This window comes from Bufo gargarizans, chromosome 5 (assembly GCF_014858855.1).
Source record: "Bufo gargarizans isolate SCDJY-AF-19 chromosome 5, ASM1485885v1, whole genome shotgun sequence".
Taxonomy (NCBI): domain Eukaryota; kingdom Metazoa; phylum Chordata; class Amphibia; order Anura; family Bufonidae; genus Bufo; species Bufo gargarizans.
In genome coordinates this window covers 33,995,425-34,018,786 of record NC_058084.1, presented here as the reverse complement: position 1 = coordinate 34,018,786, position 23,362 = coordinate 33,995,425, and the positions used below count along the sequence as shown (strand labels likewise).

Sequence of the window (23,362 nt, the reverse complement as noted above, 5' to 3'; positions counted from 1 at the left end):
TTCTCATCCCCCTTCATGTCACATCACGGCCTCCTTTTTACATCACCCCCACCGAGTTGTGTGTGTGTGGGGGGGGGGGGGGGGCAAAATGTAGCTTCGCTTGTGTGTGCAAAAATCCTTGCACCGGCCCTGACCATGTGGGATGTTTGGCTGAAAGGTCCCTGAAGGTGAACCACCTCTTTAATAATAGAAAGCTTGGACAAATCCTTGAAAACACACAGTAAGCTATCACTTATTACATTTTCTACAATATTGTGACGCCTTGTCGATTACCTGGTCCTGTTCCTCTCTGTCCAGTGGTTCTGTCACATTAATATTTCCGTTTTGGTCAATAGCAAATGGAAACCTCGGATATTTTTCTCTTTGATGCAGTTCATAAATCACACTGTTATCGTTCCATGTGACCTGAAGTACATAGAAGACAATAACATAGTACAATTCAAAAGCCATGCAGAGATCCGTGTTCTCCTCCTCACAACATTATACTCTTTAAAGGGGTTATCCAGAATTAGAAACAGAAGGATCTCCTACCGTCACACCATCCTAATAAACAATTGCCCTAGAAAACCTTGACCTCCTGGATGAAATTGTGGCGATTAGGGGTGCTTACAACCTCAGTTCACATTTCTGAAACCCTGATTATTTATTTCAAGAGATCCTATGATAAGCTAGTCCTTGGGGAACCCTTCTGACAAAAACAAAGTGCTAAAAGTGGACAACCCCTTTAATAAAATTGAATCATACATACATTTTCCAAAGTAGAAACCCATTGTAATTTCCACCGTTCAGATTCTTCCTCTCCCCTCCATATTTAGCAAATACAGTATGCTGGAAACTGATAGAGTGAAGAGCACAATGGAAGAGTAGATGCTCTAGTCTCCAACCATGGAGGGGTTAAATGCTGTTCTTTTCACACAGCATTAATAGAATCAGTGTTCGGCCGCCTTGGCTCTTGAAACACACAACGTCTGGTTATATTTTCCATTGCGTGGATTATTTTACAAACTCCACTTTGAAATACCATAACATTACTCTCCCTGGCCACGTTCCCCTTGTATGTAACACGTGGTCTGCCTTCCTTTTCGGTTCCCTCACTGCATTATTTAATGAACTGTGCAATAGGAGTTTTCATTTTATCCTACTTATGGAGGAATGATTTTATGATATGTGATGAGAAGTTGCCTCATGGAGCATTAACTTGTCTAAAGAACTAATGACGCGATCGGAGCACATGCCTCATACTTAGGGCTCAAGCACACAAACGTATTTTCTTTCCGTGTCCATTCATTTTTTTTGCAGACCGTATACGGAACAATTCATTTTAATGGGTCCGCAAAAAAATATGGAAATTTCGTTTCCATATGTCCGTATTTCAGTTCCGCAAAAAAATAGAACATGTCCTATTATTGTCCACATTAACTGACAAGCATAGTACTGTTCTATTAGGGGCCAGCTGTTCCGTTCCGCAAAATACGGAAGGGTTGTGTGCATGAGGCCTTAGGCTCTGTATGCAATATCGGAATCCACTGGCTAGACTTTTAAAGGGGTTGTGGCACCATTAAATGTTATTTTAATACACTTTAGCATGGAAACCTGGTTGCTTTTCTCATTTACTTTAGATATATAATGGCCAACCATCTAATGTGTACAAGACCTCCCGCTTTCCCCCTGACAGCTGTAGTTGGGTAGAGATAAGGATCGGGCATGTTGGATTTCAGCTGCCCTCACCTTTTTTTTGAGGGGGGGGGGGGGCAGTCTTGCAGCACCTTTCTCCCCTATCCCATTCAGTACACATGTGGACCTGTCCTTGTAATATGACTTTATACCTGGTCTATAGATCTGCTTTAATCCATCAATACACAAGGGGAAGGTGGGATCAAAGTTTGGCACAGCGCCACTCCTCGCCCCTCTTTTACCATCTATAGTACGTGTGCAGCTACAAATAAGCAGATGTCATGTCACAGAGGGGCAGTAGGGTATAATAGTGTTTAAACCCCTTTGGAATAAAACCGCGTTATAAATGGCCGGTTCCATGATTGGAAAAGTCTAAATGACGCTGAAAGAGGCTAGGTGCTTTAAAAGTCTGGAAATCTGCAGGGGGCTAGGCTCAAAACAAGCAAATGCAGAGGCGGACTGTCCATAGACCCTACAGGGAAATTTCCTGGTGGGCCGATGCCCAGGAGGCCACTCAAGCCCTCTTGATGGCTGCAGGCCAGGCACATACTGATCAATGGCCAAAGGTGCTCTCCTGAACTCAACTGTACTTAAAAGTGATACAGTCGAATACTTTGGTTGGGGTGGCAGTATTTTGTACTGCACTGTGGTATTTGGTTCTGCTGGGGCGGTATTCTGTACTGCACTACGGTATTAAGGGACCCACCTACTTCTGTTGACCCTGCCTACTTGTTTTGTCCAGTCTTCTATCAATTTGGACCTACAACATGGGCCAACTTTTGGTTTATTTTTCCAGGGCCACTTAAAGTTCCCAATCCACTGCTGGGCAAATGTGATCCGTGATGTATCTCTATGACATGACAGACCACTAACTAGGCCAATTTAGATAAATAGCCAAGGTAATAATTTGCTAACTAGTCTGACTTAAGTAAATCTGCAAAGAGGAAAAAAATATAGGATTCCCCGGGGCGTTGTTCTTCAAAAGTATAAAAGTGTAAGGATAAAACACTTGCAAAACTCTTTTTGAAGGGGGTCCCCCTTCGTCCTCAGACACAGGGAACTAACTAACCGGGGGACAGACCCGATCCATTACCCTGGTAACCTAAACAGCCTGCTAAGGTTAATCCTATACATGGCTATTAGGTTTACACAGTGCACAGAAACATAAGTGTTAACAATAAATAACAGTTAACTCGGTAACATTAAATTACCCTTTTGGGAATAATAAACCCTTTGCAGTAGTCCTCTGGGTACTGCAGATGTAAAAAAATATATATACATATAGTACATGACAATCTCTTTTTAAGAAATCTAGAACTAGTCATGTACCTCACATTATCCAGAGATTCCCTATTCATTGCTCTGCTAGGTTTTCTTTAGGCTGGCAGCTCGGGGGGGGGGGGGGGGGATGTCCTTTCTCAGGGGGAGTGTCTTTTCTGCTGTAGCTCAGGGGATGTGACTTATCTCAGCAGGCATGTCCTTCCTGCTGCAGCTCACTCCCTGTAACTGTCACAGCTTCTAGCAGTTGAAGGATGGAACTGAGCATGTGCAACTAGAGATTGCCTTGCGGTTCGACCGGCGTTCACGATTTGCCGAACATGCGAACATATGGCGATGTCTGCCGGTGCCATATTCTTTTGCATTGTGCTGAACTTTGACCCATGACACATCCATCAGGTGGGACAGGACAGCCAATTGAGACATTTCAGCACATGGACATACCCCCACCCTATAACAGAAGCCAATCTGGCAGCCATTTTACATTTTGTGTTTTGCCAGTGTAGGGAGAGGTTGCTGTGTGGAGCAGGGACAGGCTGTTAGAGACACCAAACGCTAGCTAATAGGGCCACAAAAGTCCCTTTAAGGACTGGTAAAGGTGTGCTATCGATAGGTGTGATATACAGAGGGGTGTAATATACTAATAATATACTTTATAGCATTGTATTGTGCAGCACTTGTGTGCGTTTCTGCTGCGATACTGCAGCTATATAGAGGGACAAGCGCTATTGGAACAACTATTTGCAACGGGTGTGATATACCTGTTGCCCCCCAAAAAATAATTAAGGGGTGTGATATACCTGCTTCCACAAAATACTGATCAAGGGGTTTGATATATATGCTTCCACAAAATACTGATTGAGGGATGCGATATACCTGCTTCCAAAAAATACTGATTAAGGGCTTTGATACACCTGTTTCCACCAAATATTGATTGAGGCCTGCGATAAACCTGGTTCCACAAAATACAGATTAAGGGGTTCGATATACCTGTTTCGACCAAATATTGATTGAGGCCTGCAATATACCTGCTTCCACAAAATACTGAATAAGTGGTTTAATATATCTGCCTCCACAAAATACTGATTGAGGGGTGCGATATACCTGCTTCCACAAAATACTGATTAAGGGGTTCGATATATCTGTTTCCACCAAATATTGATTGAGGCCTGCGACATACCTGCTTCCACAAATACTGCTCTTCTCTAGGGACTTAGGCATAGGGTCATTTTGAAAATGACAGCTAGAGGAAGAGGCAGGCCATTCCACAGGAGTGGTAGGGGTCGGGCAGGTGCACCAGGCCAGGGCCTAGGTGAAAAGTTGGAGAAGGCGCATGCGATTACTTCAAAGGACTCACCAGAGTTGGTTGAGTGGCTTATTCAGCCTTCTGCTTCTGCACCCTCCTTATCCTCTGTATCCGCACCCTCCTCACTCTCTGCTGTGTGCACCCCCAAAGACACCACCACTACCACCATAGCCCCTCCACTCGAGTCAGAGGAATTTTTTTCCCATTCCATTCCCAGACCTTACCGATGCGCAGCCATTCTTGACATCGGATGAGGAAGAGGAGGTAGCAACGGCCGCCACCCAGCGGTCTGACGACAGTACCCAGATAAGCCGAAGGAGTGAGGTCACCGCTGTTGCTGCCTACTCTGAGATCTCAAATGTCAGTGGTGGTGAAGTTGACGATGATGACGTGTCGATTGACGTCATCAGAGAAGAAGGAGAAGGAGAAGAGGCAGGACTGCTAGCCCGCCAACTACTGTCATATAAACTGGTGGACTAAGAGGCCTTTGGAAAATTTGTGGCCATTGGCACACCGCAATGGAAGGTCCCCGGAAGGAAATATTTCTCCCAGAAGGGCATCCCAGAGCTATATGGCCAGGTTCAGCGGCAAGTGAATATATCTCTGGCACACAGTGTCGGTGCCAAGATGCATCTGACCACTGACACATTATCTAGCAAACACGGGCAGGGAAGGTACATAGCCTTTACTGCCCACTGGGTGAACCTTCTGACGGCAGTCAAGCATGTATCCCAAGGCTCCTGTCTGGATTTGGTGTTACCACCACGGATTGCATGCAGGCCTGCCTCTTCTTCTGCTGCGAGAGATGCTGCATTCTGCTATTGCAGGTGCTGGCAGAGGAATTTCCACCCACAGCTAAACAGGTGCGGGTACCAATCCTACCGCTCCTGCAAGAAGAGGGCGGTTTGAAGATGTGTTGGTCACTTCGGATATGAGATCATTCTTGCAAACAACCCATCGACAGCCACCCTCCGGATCCAGCCTCAGGGAACGCCTACACCGTCAGGTGTCCGAATACATCGGGTTAACGGCCAATGTGGATGCTCTGAGAAGCGAGGAACCCCTGGACTACTGGTTTGCCCCTTGTCGAGTGTCCTGTCCGAAAGGACGTTCAGCGCAGCAGGGGAGATCGTGACCAATAAGGGCACTCGCCTAGCTCACGAAAGTGTGGACTACCTCACATTTCTAAAAATGAATGAGGCATTGATCTCTGAGGAATTCAACACCTGTGACGACCACGTTTAATTGAATTTCTTCATGCCAGCCCACACATATCCGCCACCACTCAGAACAAAGAACGGTCCTTGTCTTATGTATAGACAGCGGCAAAAAAGGCCTATTCTGTCAGGTAAATGCCTAATTTTTGGGGCCTCTACACCAGTGGCCTACAGTAAAAATTTTATCCAGTGACCGCCGAATGTACCTCCAGCCACATCATCACAAGTTATTTTCTGTCAGGAGAATGCCTAAATTTTGGGGCCTGTACTTCCGTGAACACAAAAACTCACCGAAAAAAGTGGCCTAAATGGGTGGAAATGCTCCAAACCCAGACACTGTAGCGTGTCTATAACCGGGGGAGCAATTCCTCAGCATACGGTCCGCAGATAACGCCAATCCCCAGCAAAAAATGCGTACAATAGAGGATGCCGTGAGACACCGTGACGTGGTGCATGAGGGGCTACGATATGTTCCTTACTGGAAGATATTGGCAAAGTTCTCAGCTTTTAACATCGGCTTGAGGAATTAGCTAGTATTGTCAGTTGCGTATCATTTTACACTCCCTGATCACCCCCTGTCATTGATCACCCCCCTGTCATTGATCACCCCCTGTAAGGCTCCATTCAGACGTCCGCATGATTTTTACGGATCCATGGATACATGGATCGGATCCGCAAAACGCATACGGACGTCTAAATGGAGCCTTACAGGGGGGTGATCAATGACAGGCGGGTGATCACCCATATACACTCACTGATCACCCCCTGTCATTGATCACCCCCCTGTCATTGATCACCCCCCTGTAAGGCTCCATTCAGACGTCCGCATGATTTTTACGGATCCATGGATACATGGATCGGATCCGCAAAACACATGCGGACGTCTGAATGGAGCCTTACAGGGGGTGATCAATGACAGGCGGGTGATCACCCATATACACTCCCTGATCACCCCCCTGTAAGGCTCCATTCAGACGGCCGCAGGTGTTTTGTGGATCCGATCCATGTATCCATGGATCCGTAAAAAATCAAGCGGATGTCTGAATGGAGCCTTACAGGGGGGGTGATCAGTGACAGGGGGGTGATCACCCTGATCACCCCCTGTCATTGATAACCCCCCTGTAAGGCTCCATTCAGACGTCCGCATGTGTTTTGTGGATCCGATCCATGGATCCGTAAAAAATCATGCGGATGTCTGAATGGAGCCTTACAGGGGGGGTGATATCAATGACAGGGGGGTGATCACCCTGATCACCCTGATCACCCCCTGTCATTGATAACCCCCCTGTAAGGCTCCATTCAGACGTCCGCATGTGTTTTGTGGATCCGATCCATGTATCCGTAAAAAATCATGCGGATGTCTGAATGGAGCCTTACAGGGGGGGGTGATCAGTGACAGGGGGGTGATCACCCTGATCACCCTGATCACCCCCTGTCATTGATAACCCCCCTGTAAGGCTCCATTCAGACGTCCGCATGTGTTTTGTGGATCCGATCCATGGATCCGTAAAAAATCATGCGGATGTCTGAATGGAGCCTTACAGGGGGGGTGATCAGTGACAGGGGGGTGATCACCCTGATCACCCCCTGTCATTGATAACCCCCCTGTAAGGCTCCATTCAGACGTCCGCATGTGTTTTGTGGATCCGATCCATGTATCCATGGATCCGTAAAAAATCATGCGGATGTCTGAATGGAGCCTTACAGGGGGGGTGATCAGTGACAGGGGGGTGATCACCCTGATCACCCTGATCACCCCCTGTCATTGATAACCCCCCTGTAAGGCTCCATTCAGACGTCCGCATGTGTTTTGTGGAGCCGATCCATGTATCCATGGATCCGTAAAAAATCATGCGGATGTCTGAATGGAGCCTTACAGGGGGGGTGATCAGTGACAGGGGGGTGATCACCCGGATCACCCTGATCACCCACTGTCATTGATAACCCCCCTGTAAGGCTCCATTCAGACGTCCGCATGTGTTTTGTGGATCCGATCCATGTATCCATGGATCCGTAAAAAATCATGCGGATGTCTGAATGGAGCCTTACAGGGGGGGTGATCAGTGACAGGGGGGTGATCACCCTGATCACCCCCTGTCATTGATAACCCCCCTGTAAGGCTCCATTCAGACGTCCGCATGTGTTTTGCGGATCCGTTCCATGGATCCGTAAAAATTATACGGACGTCTGAATGGAGCCTTACCAGGGGCGTGATCAATGACAGGGGGGTGATCCGGGAGTCTATATGGGTGATTACCCCCCTGTCATTGATCACCCCCCTGTCATTGATCACCCCCCCTGTCATTGATCACCCCCCCCTGTAAGGCTCCATTCAGACATTTTTTTTGGCACAAGTTAGCGGAAATTTTTTTGTTTTTTGTTTTTTCTTACTAAGTCTCATATTCTACTAACTTGTGTCAAAAAATAAAATCTCCCATGAACTCACCATACCCCTCACGGAATCCAAATGCGTAAACATTTTTAGACATTTATATTCCAGACTTCTTCTCACGCTTTAGGGCCCCTAAAAAGCCAGGGCAGTATAAATACCCCACATGTGACCCCATTTCGGAAAGAAGACACCCCAAGGTATTCCGTGAGGGGCATATTGAGTCCATGAAAGATTGAAATTTTTGTCCTAAGTTAGCGGAAAGTGAGACTTTGTGAGAAAAAAACCAAAAAAATCAATTTCCGCTAACTTATGCAAAAAATAAAAAATTTCTAGGAACTCGCCAGGCCCCTCATTGAATACCTTGGGGTGTCTTCTTTCCAAAGTGGGGTCACATGTGGGGTATTTATACTGCCCTGGCTTTTTAGGGGCCCGAAAGTGTGAGAAGAAGTCTGGGATCCAAATGTCTAAAAATGCCCTCCTAAAAGGAATTTGGGCCCCTTTGCGCATCTAGGCTGCAAAAAAGTGTCACACATCTGGTATCGCCGTACTCAGGAGAAGTTGGGGAATGTGTTTTGGGGTGTCATTTTACATATACCCATGCTGGGTGAGAAAAATATCTTGGTCAAATGCCAACTTTGTATAACAAAATAGGAAAAGTTGTCTTTTGCCAAGATATTTCTCTCACCCAGCATGGTTATATGTAAAATGGCACCCCAAAACACATTCCCCAACTTCTCCTGAGTACGGCGATACCAGATGTGTGACACTTTTTTGCAGCCAAGGTGGGCAAAGGGGCACATATTCCAAAGTGCACCTTTCGGATTTCACCGGCCATTTTTTACAGATTTTGATTGCAAGGTACTTCTTACACATTTGGGCCCCTAAATTGCCAGGGCAGTATAACTACGCCACAAGTGACCCCATTTTGGAAAGAAGACACCCCAAGGTATTCCGTGAGGGGCACGGCGAGTTCCTAGAATTTTTTTATTTTTTGTCACAAGTTAGCGGAAAATGATGATTTTTCTTTTTTTTTTCTTTTTTCCTTACAAAGTCTCATATTCCACTAACTTGCGACAAAAAAAAAAATATTCTAGGAACTCGCCATGCCCCTCACAGAATACCTTGGGGTGTCTTCTTTCCAAAATGGGGTCACTTGTGGCGTAGTTATACTGCCCTGGCAATTTAGGGGCCCAAATGTGTGAGAAGAACTTTGCAATCAAAATGTGTAAAAAATGACCGGTGAAATCCGAAAGGTGCACTTTGGAATATGTGCCCCTTTGCCCACCTTGGCAGCAAAAAAGTGTCACACATCTGGTATCGCCGTACTCAGGAGAAGTTGGGGAATTTGTTTTTGGGTGTCATTTTACATATACCCATGCTGGGTGAGAAAAATATCTTGGTCAAATGCCAACTTTGTATAAAAAAATGGGAAAAGTTGTCTTTTGCCAAGATATTTCTCTCACCCAGCATGGGTATATGTAAAATGACACCCCAAAACACATTCCCCAACTTCTCCTGAGTATGGCGATACCAGATGTGTCACACTTTTTTGCTGCCAAGGTGGGCAAAAGGGCACATATTCCAAAGTGCACCTTTCAGATTTTGCAGGCCATTTTTTACAGATTTTGATTGCAAAGTACTTCTCACACATTTGGGCCCCTAAATTGCCAGGGCAGTATAACTACCCCACAAGTGACCCCATTTTGGAAAGAAGACACCCCAAGGTATTCCGTGAGGGGCATGGCGAGTTCCTAAAATTTTTTATTTTTTGTCGCAAGTTAGTGGAATATGAGACTTTGTAAGAAAAAAAAATAAATAAAAAATCATCATCATTTTCCGCTAACTTGTGACAAAAAATAAAAAATTCTATGAACTCACTATGCCCATCAGCGAATACCTTAGGGTGTCTACTTTCCGAAATGGGGTCATTTGTGGGGGTTTTCTACTGTTTGGGCATTGTAGAACCTCAGGAATCATGACAGGTGCTCAGAAAGTCAGAGCTGTTTCAAAAAGCGGAAATTCACATTTTTGTACCATAGTTTGTAAATGCTATAACTTTTACCCAAACCATTTTTTTTTTTTGCCCAAACATTTTTTTTTTATCAAAGACATGTAGAACAATAAATTTGGCGAAAAATTTATATATGGATGTCGTTTTTTTTGCAAAATTTTACAGCTGAAAGTGAAAAATGTCTTTTTTTTCTGCAAAAAAATCGTTACATTTTGATTAATAACAAAAAAAGTAAAAATGTCAGCAGCAATAAAATACCACCAAATGAAAGCTCCATTAGTGAGAAGAAAAGGAGGTAAAATTCATTTGGGTGGTAAGTTGCATGACCGAGCGATAAACGGTGAAAGGAGTGTAGTGCCGAAGTGTAAAAAGTGCTCTGGTCATGAAGGGGGTTTCACCTAGCGGGGCTGAAGTGGTTAATTTGTTGGTAACATTCTTTTGCACCTGGTAGCTTCTGTGTCACATGGTCTGTTGAGGGTGCGGCTTCTGTGTCACATGGTCTGTTGTGGGTGCGGCTTCTGTGTCACATGGTCTGTTGAGGGTGCGGCTTCTGTGTCACATGGTCTGTTGTGGGTGCGGCTCACAGCTTTATCCTACCTCACAGTGCATTGGTGATACCACTATGGAGGCATGGGAGAGCCTGGCTGTGAGGTAATTTCTAGCATTGTTCAGACCCTGTTCACACACCACAGGCGTTTTAGTGGTAGGACCCCATGCGTGCTGAGACACCGTGACGTGGTGCATGAGGGGCTCCGATATGTTCCTGACTGGAAGATATTGGCAAAGTTCTCAGCTTTTAACATTGGCCTGAGGAATTAGCTAGTATTGTCAGTTGCGTATCATTTTGATGCATTTTTTACAGTGATTTGTGCCTGTACCCTCGTGGCCTAAAATAAGATTTTTCTGGGCTCCAGCAGGGCACATTTTTGAGAGTTTCCCTTTAAGACACATAAAAATGGCCCCTGATTAAAATACATATTTTTGGTGGGAATTTTTACCAGTGATCCCCCTCTGGTATGTCACTGTCCATGTTGTGGGACAATTTGTGCACTTCTAGTAAGTATTTGGTGGCTGCAAATATGACCTGAAGGTTTTTCAGGTTCGCCTGCCATTAAAGTCAATGGGGCCTGCCACAAACGTGCGGTTCGCCAACATTTTATCGCCGTCCAGGCTGATGTTCGTCCATCACTATGTGCAACCACCTCAGTAGAGAGTGACCATCTCACAACATAGAAAGTATATCTCACAGCTGAAGCATTTTTGTAACAGAATGTGTATGGCCACCAAAGAGCACCTGTCAGCAGGACCAACCCTATTTAACCAAGAATACTGTCTGGAAAAGTTGATTCTGATGATTATGGAATTGTGAAAGTCAGTTGTGGCACCCCCACCAAAAAAAAAAAAAAGATTTAAATTTTTTATGCAAATGAGGGCTACAGTGCTCCAATACTGGAAACCAGAGGAGCTGAGGTGCACTGGGGGGTTAGGCCCAGTCCCTGGGTGCACTGAAGTCCTCATTTGCATAAAGAATCAACCACCACAACCGATTTTAACAAGACAGGTATCATTGCAATCAGCAGGATCAACTCTACCAGGCTGTATACCTGGTTTAAGTTGATCCTGCTGAAACGTGCTCTTTAAGAGGGGTGTATTGAGGAGCATAGCTTGAAATATAATGATCCATTATTCCCACTATTTTTCACATCAGTACCTTGGTGATGTTGTATGGATGAGATCTTGTAGAGTTTTCCACAATCGTAACTGGTTTTGGTGGTTTCCAGAGATTTTCTTTTATAGAAATAGACACCTTTGCAAAGTTGCTGAAGGGTCTCTCTGCAAGGTCAGATACCTCCAAGACAAGTTTATAAGGCCCATCCCCAAACATCATATGCATAGTTCCTGCAATAAAAAACGAAAAATGATTACTTGCTGCAGATAGTCCATGACCAACATAGCATTGTTACTTTCATTTTATAGTGTTTTGTTTTGCTTTTTTTTGCATTTTTTGAACAATCACCACTGTAGTTTTTCATACAGTTTTTGAGCCAAACCCAGAAGAAGATCTATCTTGGAGAAGTAGAAGTCCTTCTTTTACATTTCTCATTTCCTTTGAATCGTTTTTTGCAACAAAAAAATAGAAACTGCCTGACAAACTACCTCGATGCATGTTTTCATATTATAAGTATGGTGGTTCACTAGCCCATCAAACATGGCCCTGGTGAAATGCTATGATTGCTGGGGAGCGTTTTTACGAATTGCAGTCCTTTAACCAGTTTTCAATCCAATTACAAATTGGACTTTCATAGGCTTAGAAAGTATAGTTTGTAAAGGGAAAGAAAACTGGCTGAAGGACTGTGTCCGGAGAGTTGTGGTCAATGATTCCTATTTTGAACGGTCCTGGGTTTAAAGTGGTGTACCCCAAGGTTCAGTGCTGGGTCCTCTATTTTATTATTTATTTATTAATGATATAGAGCAGGGGTGGGGAAGCTCCAGCCCGCGGGCCACATACCGTCCACAGGATCATTTCATGTGGCCCCTGGCTCCCTGCCCCCTGCCAGAGCATATAGTCCAAATGCTAATGACCGCTTCCATTATTAAAGGGGTCACTAGCAGGCACAGAAAGGTGAGAACAGTGCTCCGCTGGCTGTACAGCTCCGCTGGCTGTACTCACCTTCCCTGGTCTTCTTCTGGGCCTGCGTCACGTAGGCGCACACTATGATCTGAAGCTGTGTGCCGTCATGTTACAGTACAGCGCGGCAGGAAGAAGACCCGGGAGAGTGAGTGAATATGTCGAGCGGCAGCGCAGTCCGGAGCTGGAGAGGTAAGTTTATTTTTATTTTTTAAACGTCTAATCTGAGGTCTGATTGGGGGGTGTGATCTGAAGTTCAGGCTGGGTGGTCTGATTGGAGTCTGGGGGTGATCTGAGGCTGATGGAAGCTGGGGGATACAATGGGGGCTGATCTGAGGCTAATGGAGGCTGGGAGGTCTGATGGGGGCTGATCTGAAGCTGCTGGGTCTTATGGAGGTCTGATCTGAGGTTGGGGGATCTGATGGGGGTCTGATCTGAGGCTGGGGGATCTGAGGTCTGATCTGAGGCTGGGGGGTCTGATCTGAGGCTGGGAGTTCTGATGGGGGTCTCATCTGAGGCTGATGTAGGCTAAGGGGTTTGATAGGGGGTTGGTGGGGGGGGGGCTGATCTGAGGCTGAGAAAGGGACAGAGGCAGAGACAGTGGAAGCTGGGTGAACCCCTCTCTGGATCCCTCTGGAATGGGCTTGGCTGCCATTAATGCCCAAAAAATAATAAATAATATATAATATATATAGTGCTGCAAGAATACAGCGCTCTGAATATTTTTTTTTTAATTGAAGCGCAATTTCTGTAATTTACCCAAGTCTATGTTTGATCAAATATATATATATATATATATATATATATATATATATAGTATATGAAATCCGGCAGCACTCACTAGAGGTTATCAGGTGCAAGCTTCTCGCCTTTGACCATAGGCTTGTATATTCAAGGAAAATTCAACGCAGCACTCTTCTTGTAAAAAAACGCAGTGTCTTTATTCACACATGTGACACAAAAATAGGCAACGTTTCAATCCCCTTCCGGGATCCTTCTCAAGCCAAGTGGCACTTGGCTTGAGAAGGATCCCGGAAGGGGATTGAAACGTTGCCTATTTTTGTGTCACATGTGTGAATAAAGACACTGCGTTTTTTTACAAGAAGAGTGCTGCGTTGAATTTTCCTTGAATATATATATGTATATATAGTGATTTTTAAGTTGAGACCCGCAAACAATAAGTCTTGGCCAGCCAACAATGTTACAAGTATCGAAATGGCCCTCGGCAGCAAAAATGTTCCCCACCACCAATATAGAGGATGGGATTAATAGCACCATTTTTGCAGATGACACCAAGCTGTGTAGTACTGTGCAGTCTATGGAAGATGTCCACAAACTACAAGCCAACTTGAACACTCTGAGTGATTGGGCATCAACTTGGCAAATGAGGTTCAGTGTGGACAAATGTAGTTATGCATCTTGGTAGTAATAATCTCCGTACTTCATATGTCCTAGGAGAGTCACTTGTGAAGAAGGATTTTTGTATGTACTTGTAGATCACAAAAAGAGGCATGGTCTAGATCAGGGGTGCACAACCTTTTTTGGTCTGGGGGCCGCATTGTCACATCGCACTATTTCAAGGGGCCGCAAAAAAAAAGTTAATCAGCGCTTGTTTGCATCAGCCTATTACACAGGCTAATACAATGTGACTGGGGAGGAATGATCGCTACCACAGCCATTCCTCCCTCATTCACTTCTACCGATTATCGGTAGCACATTCCGGATTACACAGTGAGATGTGCTGACGATAATTGTACATCTTTCATCCTGATAAAATATGCAAATCGGCCGACAAACGAGCGATTCCTTGTTTATCGGCTGATCAGCGGCACGATTATACCGGCCAGATATCAGGAATGATCGCTCCTATGAACACTTGTTCCCAGTAATTGTCCAGAATATCGTGCCGTGTAACAGGGGCTTAGAGATTTCCTGGTAAAAAATATTTTTTAATACGTTCCTGCAGTGTGGGCCTGAAACAGAAGATTCATACTTTCCTGCTCCCTGCCGCTCCCGCTGTCTCCATCTTCTGGTTCCGGCACTGTTTAGATCCGGTTGGATATGGGCATAGTCACTTGTACCTCTGCAGCCAATGACTGGCTTCAGTGGTGATGTGGCCACAAGCAGCCTTTCACCGCTGAAGGCAGTCATTTGCTGGAGAGGTGCTCCGGGACCGGAAGGTGGAGACAGTGAGGTCAGGAGCAGGAAAGTAGGAATCTTCTGTGTCAGGGGCCATGCTGCAGGAACTTGTTAAAAATCATTTTAATTAGGAAACTCTTTAAGTGGCAATGTTTTCTTCCTGCCTCCTATTCACAAATGAGCGCTTTACTTCACTGCAGAGGACGGCGCTTACTGGTTATTACCACCTTCTGCACCCTCAGATATACTACAGGTGCCCTGCAATAACCAGCAAGCATTTTCCCTGAAGGCTCACAGACACGAACATTGTTTTAGTCCGCATCTGAGCTGCATTTTTTTTATGTGGCTTGGATGTGGACTTATTCACTTCAATGGGGCCGCAAAAGATGCTGTCCGCATCCGTTACTCAATTCCGCATAATGCAGAACACACATGGCTGGTGTCCTGCGGACCAAAAGAAAAGGTACGGTCGTGTGTATGAGGCCTTACTAGCCGGAAAAGCACCTATTGGTTAACCCTTTAATGACCAGGCCTGAAAAGTTCTTAATGGGGTTGTCTCATCATGGACAATGGGGGCATATTGCTAGGATATGGCCCCATTGTCTTATAGGTGCAGGTCCCACCACTGGGATTCGCACCTATATCGAGAACGGAGGCCCGCAAGTGAAGGAGGGCGCACTGCGCATGCGCATGCGCAGCCGCCCTCCATTCATTTTCTATGGGGCCAGAGAAATTAGCCGAGCACTGGCTCGGCTATTTACGTCAGCCCCATAGAAATGAATGGGGGCGGGAGCCATGCATGTGCGGTACGCTCCCATTCACTTCTATGGGGAGCCGGCTTGGTGGTGGCCGGACCAGAGTCCTCCAGCAACACCACCTTGCGGGGCTCCGTTCTGGATATAGGTGGGGACCCGCGCATATAAGACAATGGGGGCATATCCTAGCGATATTCCCCCATTGTCCATGATGAGACAACCCCTTTAATGACCAGTCACTTTTTTGTGATTTAGCGCCCGTGGCTCAAACACTTTTTTATTTTTTGAACGACCAAAATAACTTTTGCAGCTTTTTATTACATAACACAGGGTTTTTTAATATATTTTTTTGTTTTATTAGGGGGAAATTGTACAGTTTTTCTTTTTAAAAGTCATTTTTATTCAAACTATAGTTCATTATTTAAATATGCAAATTATTATAATTAGTTCCCTATATGTTTTGGATCGTTTTATTATACAATATGTACTGTATAATTTTACATGAATGGGATGATAATTGTAATTTCTTTTATGTATTTTAACATTTTTTCTTTTTTTTATATATTTCTGCTACAAAAAGACCCTTGGGGGACACTGACTTTTTTATTTTGTATTTTCCTTTTTTTGTATTTTATTTATTTAAAATTTTTTGATCATCACTTTATTATATATTATTATTTTTTTATATATATTTTTGCCACATAATATGACAGTACACAATTTTTCCTTTTTACAGTTTTCTATTGTATTTTATTTATTTATTTTACATCTTTTTGCTAACATTTTCTTTTCTTTTTTTTTTTAAATACATTTTTGCAGCACTGTATGCCCCCCAAGAGGTCTTTAAAAGACCTCTGGGGGACACTGACTTCTTTTTTGTTTGTTTTTTTGCACAATTTTTTTCCTTTTATTTGTATTTTTTTATTATGTTTTAATTTTTTTTATTTTTTTATCTTTTAACATATATATATTTGCCACATAATTTGTCCCTTTGGGGACACAGACTTTGTCCCTTGGGGACGCATCCAGTTACAGGGAAAACCAGCCTGCTTGGGGGGGGGGGGGATTTGTACAGGGCAGAGCTCTGCAGTCCTCTGCCCCTGACACCCGGCGATCACGTGATCTAAACTGCACAGCGCACCACTCACCTGTGTGAGGAGAAGGCAGAAGCGCTGATACACTGCTTCTGCATTCTCCTCTGGTCTCGTGCTGTCTCTGACAGCCGGGGAACCGTCCTGCTCATGCTACAGTGCAGGAGCTGTAATGCTCCATCGTGCGGGGCTACGTTTATGTCCAGGAGGATGGGGGCCGCAAACCTTGGCACTGCGGGCTGCAGGTTGTGCACCCCTGGTCTAGTGGGACAGGGATGTAATATTACCATTTTACAAAGTGTTTGTGCGGTCACATCTGGAATATGAAGTTCAGTTCTGGGCACCAGTTCATAGTAAGAATGCCCTGGAGCTGGAAAACGTACAAGGGAGAGCGACTAAACTAAAAGGGGCATGGAGGGTCTTAGTTATGAGTAAGGATTAAAAGAATTACATTTATTTAGTCTTTAGAAAAGGCGCCCAAGGGTGGACATGATTAACCTATACAAATATATAAATGGTCCGAGCAAAAAATATAGTGTAAAGCTGTTCCATGTAAAATCCCCTCAAAAGACAAGGGGGCACTGCCTCCGACTGGAGAAGAAAAAGTTCAGTCTCCAGAGGTGTCAAGGCTTCTTCACTGTGAGAACTGTGAATCTGTGGAATAGTCACCTCTGGATGTGGTCACAGGAACAGTGGACAGTTTAAAAAAGGCTTAGATGAATTCTTAAAATTAAATAACATTAATACTTATAAAAATGTCTGGGTCTTATTTCCCCTTTGCAAAATTCACGTCCCCTCTTGGTTGAACTTGATGTAAGTATGTATTTTTTACATACATACACCATATTGAATATGTAACTATTTAACCACTGTGGAGAAACACAAGTACAAGTGCCCATGCCTTCCATATGCACCCTGAAGCAGAGACTATTTAAGATAGCATTCCCACCATGGGAGGTTGTTTCTGTTGTGCATGTGGACTGTTGAGCTGTGTCTGTTCCCATGGAGCTTGTGAACTTGGGGCATAAACGACTGAGAGCAGCCTGCAGTTAGAAGAGAGCTGCTGTGAAGGCCCATACCAACGGCAGATCTTATGGAGATACTGCCAATATATTTTTGTGACCCCACATAGGAGAGAGACCACCCCACCGGTTGCGGGTGCCAAGGCAGTTGTGGATTATCTGCGCGATCTTCAAGGACTTGCATAGAAGTGAGAAGAGTTCAGTTGGCTTTTGGCAAAGACGACAAGAGTGTTCTATTTCTGCCCCATGCTGGGGCTGATCGGCCTGACTTTACTTCTTCTACTCTTAGAGGATCATCCCTTGCTACTTTTGTAAAAATGACTGACTATGAATTTTTTGTAAACATGTCATTTGAAATAATCAGGATTTACATAATAAGATTATGACACACACAAGATTTCTGACACACATCAACACTATTATTATAGGAACTGGTAACCAAATGCAATCACTTCTGTTTCTGTAAACATTCATTTTATGAAATGTTTCCAAGAAAGAAATGAGGGGTAGAAACATCCGGCTGACTGAAGCACAAGATCACTGCTGCACGCTGAGGTATAACAGCACCTGGGCCGCAATGCCAAATCTGAATAGGAACCTGTATAACCATACTGATGTCTTCTTATGGGCCAGGAGAGCTTTTAAGCCCCTCAGGCACCAGGGCACATATGTGGCTGCTAACTTCTTCACCCCTAATACCTACACCTCAGGCTGCATATGTCTAAATATATCTATAGATATGTTAAGTTTTGTGTACATTCTAATTTCAGTCTAAATTTACCTTTCACTGCCATGAGCATGGATGGTGAAATACACTTTAACTGCACCTCCAATTTACAATCCCTCCATCATTTATATGTAGACTCTGAAAGACTGACTCTGTTCCTGCATCTTATAATAGTGAAGCACAATAAGATAATTACAGTGGTGAAATGATTGGTTGGTGCAGATGACATTTCTTTGGAAAAGTGGCAAGAGTCACAGAGTTTCACACAAAAAGACCTTCCACAAAGTTTGTGGCTTTCCTACTGCCTTTAGTATTAAGCTGCAAGAAGCCTTCATAGAATCAACTGATTGTTCTGCACATACCATTTATGGTGGTAGAAATTTCTCCTGTCTGGTTGTTGATCTGGAAAAACCTGACATTGATTGGGTCTGGGAGCTGTTGCTTGATACTGTAGACAAGTTGGGCGTTGGGTGTTGCTGGGTCATCCTTATCAGTTGCAAAAACTTGGATAAATGGCATGCCTACATTGGTAAAAATACAAAGAAAATTAGCAAACATATTTTTGGTAGAACTGTAACTTGTCTTTAACATTCTTCAAATTGTTTTGTTAAAATAAATGTAGTAGAAATATGGCTATGGGGATACATGGTAGTTATCCATCTATGTAATCCACGTTTTCTTTCTTGAAAAAGAATTGACCCAAAAACTTCGGGGTTGAACTGGCCCATCTAGATTGTCACTACAGTCAAGACTGGAAGATAATTTTTTTTTTTTACTCTTCCCTATTGGCCACATGTTTTAGATATCTGTAAGCTAGACAGGGGTTATCTCCTCTTAGAACAAAAGTATTGGGCATGTTGAAATCCAACTGCCCAATCCTTCTTTGGTCTGACATCTAACATCAAGATGGGACACTCCCATACAACAGTCAACTGGTCGTAAATTCAATGTGGCATAGAAAAGGATATAGCTAGGGATAGATTTCTTGCATGGGCATAATTTGAAAGGAGGTTGTCTCACTGACTTTAAAATCTTGCTCAGACGCATATTAACACTGGCCCATCTGAGCATTATAATACTTACTGTAGGCATCAGAATCAGAGTATGTAATGTGCATGCGTCGCCGAGCTGCGCACTATGGGACCAGTGGAAGAGGAGGATGTGCGTGCTCTTACAAAAATTTGTGCAGAAGGGTGACATAAGTAGGAGAAGCAGAGGACATTCACGGGCAACTCAGAGGAAATGGCATACTAGCAGAGGGCTTGGGCACTTTGAGCACTGGCAACGCCCTCTGGGTACTTGGGGCCTTAATTAGCATATTGATTCAAATGTCTTCTTCTGAGGAATGGAAACGCTACAAAGGTCAGCTTTTCAAGCTGTATATGTGGACTGGAACCAATGACAATAGTTTACTATGTGATAGACTCTCACTGCCAGAACTAGAGGGAGCTTGAGAGCTTACTGCATACTGTCTTATTATTGCATTCAATGTATACACAGTATACAGTAAGTGCCCACTGCTAATAGCAGCCTGCTAATTGTCCTATAAAATCATTTTTTTATGCAGGGAATTTGGAGCTCTGAATCAGATACATAAAGATATTAATCAGCACAAAATTACGAAACTATTTAGATAAACCAATAAAATGATATTAAAGGGTGGAGATATATTTTAAGGAAAAAAAATAGGTCATAAAAACGTGCTAATTATTGATTTTGTAAAACTAATGAAATCATGTATGTAGTATAGAGAGAATGTTAAGAAAAGTATACAGTGCCTTGAAAAAGTACCCCCTTGAACTTTTTCAAATTTTTTCGTGTTACACCCACAAACGTAAATGTATTTTGATGGGATTTTATTTGATAGACCAACACAAAGTAGCAAGTATGTGTGAAATGAAAAGAAAATGATATATGGTTTTCAAAATTGTTAATAAATATCTGAAAAGTGGCGAGAATTTGTATTCACCCCCTGTACTCTGATACCCCTAAATAAAATCACATAAGAAGTCACCTAATTAGTAAATAGAGTCCACCTGTGTGCAATTTATTCTCAGTATAACTATAGCTGTTCGGTGAAATTCTCAGAGGTTTGATAGAGAACATTAGTGATCAAACAGCATAATGAAAACCAAGGAACATACCAGACAGGTCAGGGATAAATGTCTGGAGAAATGTAAAGCAGGGTTATGTTAAAAAAAAAAAAATCCTACGCTCTGAACATCTCATGAGGGACTGTTTAGTCCATCATTCAAAAATCGAAGGAGTATGGCCCAACTGCAAGCCTACCAAGATATGGCCGTCCATGTAAACTGACTACCCAGACAAGGAGAGCACTAATTAGAGATGCAGTTAAGGGGCCCATGGTCACTCTGGAGGAGCTGCAGAGATCCACAGCTCAAGTGTGTCATGGTCTTACCTTCTTGCTGTTCTCCTTCGTTTGACATGTGCTGGCGGCCATCTTGGTTTCTGGGTTTCTTGTAGCCTCCCACCCTGCGGCTTCTCCTTCCCACTGGGAGGAGCTGGATGCCTAGCTCATATATATAGGAGGTCTGTGGCTTCAGTTCCTTGCTTGGTCCTCCTGTGTTCACATGCTTCTAAGACTGCTGCTGCTTCTGGTTCCTGATCCTGGCTTCGTCTGACTACCCTGCTGGTTCCTGATCCAGGCTTCGTCTGACTACCCTGCTGGTTCCTGATCCAGGCTTCGTCTGACTACCCTTCTGGTTCCTGACCTCTGGCTTCGCAAGACCCTGCTTCGGTTTAGCCATCCGTTTGGACTTTTGCCTTACAGCTTGATTTTCAATAAAGCCTTCTTATTTCCACTTATCTCTTGTTGTACGTCCGGTTCATGGTTCCATGACAAGGTGGGAGAATCTGTCCACAGGACATCTTCTTTTCACTTAACACATACTTGCTACTTTGTGTTTGTCATATGACATAAAATCACAATAAAATACATTTAAGTTTGTGGGTGTAACGTGAAAAAATTTGGAAAAGTTCAAGGGTTATGAATACTTTTTTAAGGCACTGTATATTGGGTTTCCAACCAGTAAGGGTATACCCACACATGCTGCAGAAACACACCCACGATGCAGCCAAAAACTGCATGCCATGCAAGCCACGGATGTTGCTTATTGCTAATGGCTGCATGGTTTGGCAAGAAATGCACAATTGTGCTGCCATTAAAAATAAACATGCAATTGACTTTAGGGTGGCTGTGCACTTTTCAGATGCATCTTCAATCACCCCCCAAGTCTGATCCTACCCTAAAGAAAAAGAGGCATTACTCATATACGAATAATGCCCTTTCATGACTTACCTGGCCTAGATTGTTCTCTGACTTCACCATTATATTCTTCCTGGCTGAATTGTGGTGCATGATCATTGATGTCCTGTACTATTATAGTAATATTATATGGACCTTCAACCAACGATCCGTCATGGCCAGTAGTTTTCACCTACAAATGAAGAACATACATAATCACTTATTATTATTAATTTTTAATGAAAGTGCCATTCATTCCTTGACGCTGTACATATGATAATTGGGTGCACATACACGATACTACACAAATGCAATAAGCATGAACAAGACGAGTTACAAACTGGTACAGAAGGAGAGAGGACCCTGCCCACGATGGCTTAGATACAAATTTCATCCATAGGTTTCCAGAATTGTAGCCATCAACTGTACAAACTGTATTGAACCCATCAAGATATCTTCCAGACATTCGGAAGCAGTGATTTGTCCCTCATCTCAGTGACCATCTACATGGCATAGGTCACAGAGTTAACCCAAGTATTCCACTGAGCCGTTAAGTGCACCAAAGGCAGGCCCAAGACACTCTGTGCACCCTAGCTCCCCCTGCTTCCTCTGTCAGCCCCTCCCTCTCCTTCTTGAATAGCAGGGCCAGGCAAGAAGACTATTCATGAACCTGGCCATGTCAATCAAAAAGGAGAGGGAGGGGCTGGCAGAGGGAGCACAGAGTTGCTTGGGCCCGCCCTTGGTGCACTTAAAGTATAACTGTCATCTTTTTTTTTTTTTTGTATTGGATTGTGGTGATTAATATCTCCTTGGTGGCCCTATTTCAACTTTTCACTGTGTACTCAATTACCCCTTAATTCCACAGTTTTGTTCCCTGTACTGCCTACTTTTATCTGTGCTTAAAATCAGGTTGCTATGCAGGGTCCGTCTATGTGTTGAAGGACGGAGGACGCAGAAGCACTCAGCGTACAAGGTCAGATTACAGACAGCCAGGGACTGTAAGTAAATGCTTAGAGCCAGGTCCTCCCCAGCAGCTGATAACAGTGCCTGGGCTGTGTGCACTTCTCCCTGTCCCTGCGCTTGGCAGACGCTCCCTCACTCAGCAGACTGGGACAATGCAGAGTCGAAGCAGCGCAGACCAGGGAAGGGAGATCTGCCGTCTGCTCAGTGTATAAATGACAGCAACATGTGGTAAGAGGGCCCCTTTGTGCTGCAGGGGATTAACCCTTTAGGGGGGAGGGCTCTGGTTACTGACACTTTTGGGGGCTATTGTTACTGGCTAGTGAGGGCAGGCGGGATTAGCCTCAGGGGGAGGGCAGTGGCGGCCATCTTAACTGAATAGAGAAATTGCAGTTTTATGCAGACTGGTTGCTAAGGGCTGAATCTTATTAAATATGGGGTAAGCCAGTCTAATAGTAACGGATTCTGGAATATCATGTTATTAGTGACTACATATATGAAAATTGAAATTAGGGTCTAAGTGTGACAGTTATCCTTTAACTGCTCATTTGCATATGGATTAAAGGCACTTTTTCTCCCATATCAAGCAGCAGTTGGCTAAGTGAAAGTTAACATTTCACTCAGTCCTACAAGACATTGTGCCTAGTTTAACACTAAATTTCCTGGTGACGGGCTGCTTTTAAAGAGGTACTGCCATCCAATCAGGCTATTGCATATTGCTAGGATTGTGATCAGTTAGGGTCTACCCTTTTGTACATCTGTCAAAAAAGAAGGAACAAAGGTCTCCTGCACAGCGCCACTCCAGATCTTATATGGAGCAGTAGGGTGGGTATGCACACCACTACTTCATTCAATGTCTGTGGGACTACCGGAGATATGCTGCTATCTCTGCAATT

At 44.0% G+C, this 23,362-nt stretch overlaps 1 protein-coding gene across 1 annotated transcript in view; it reads right to left on the bottom strand.

Moving 5' to 3' along the window:
* CDH17 (cadherin 17) overlaps window positions 1-23,362 on the bottom strand; it is a 90,864-nt gene that overhangs the window by 24,295 nt on the left and 43,207 nt on the right. The window contains exons 5-8 of the mRNA XM_044294564.1: window positions 21,561-21,699; window positions 18,604-18,762; window positions 11,590-11,777; window positions 274-405 (exon numbers count right to left, since the gene is read on the bottom strand). Coding sequence (XP_044150499.1) covers window positions 274-405; window positions 11,590-11,777; window positions 18,604-18,762; window positions 21,561-21,699 — 618 coding nt within the window. The remainder of the gene's footprint in view (window positions 1-273; window positions 406-11,589; window positions 11,778-18,603; window positions 18,763-21,560; window positions 21,700-23,362) is intronic.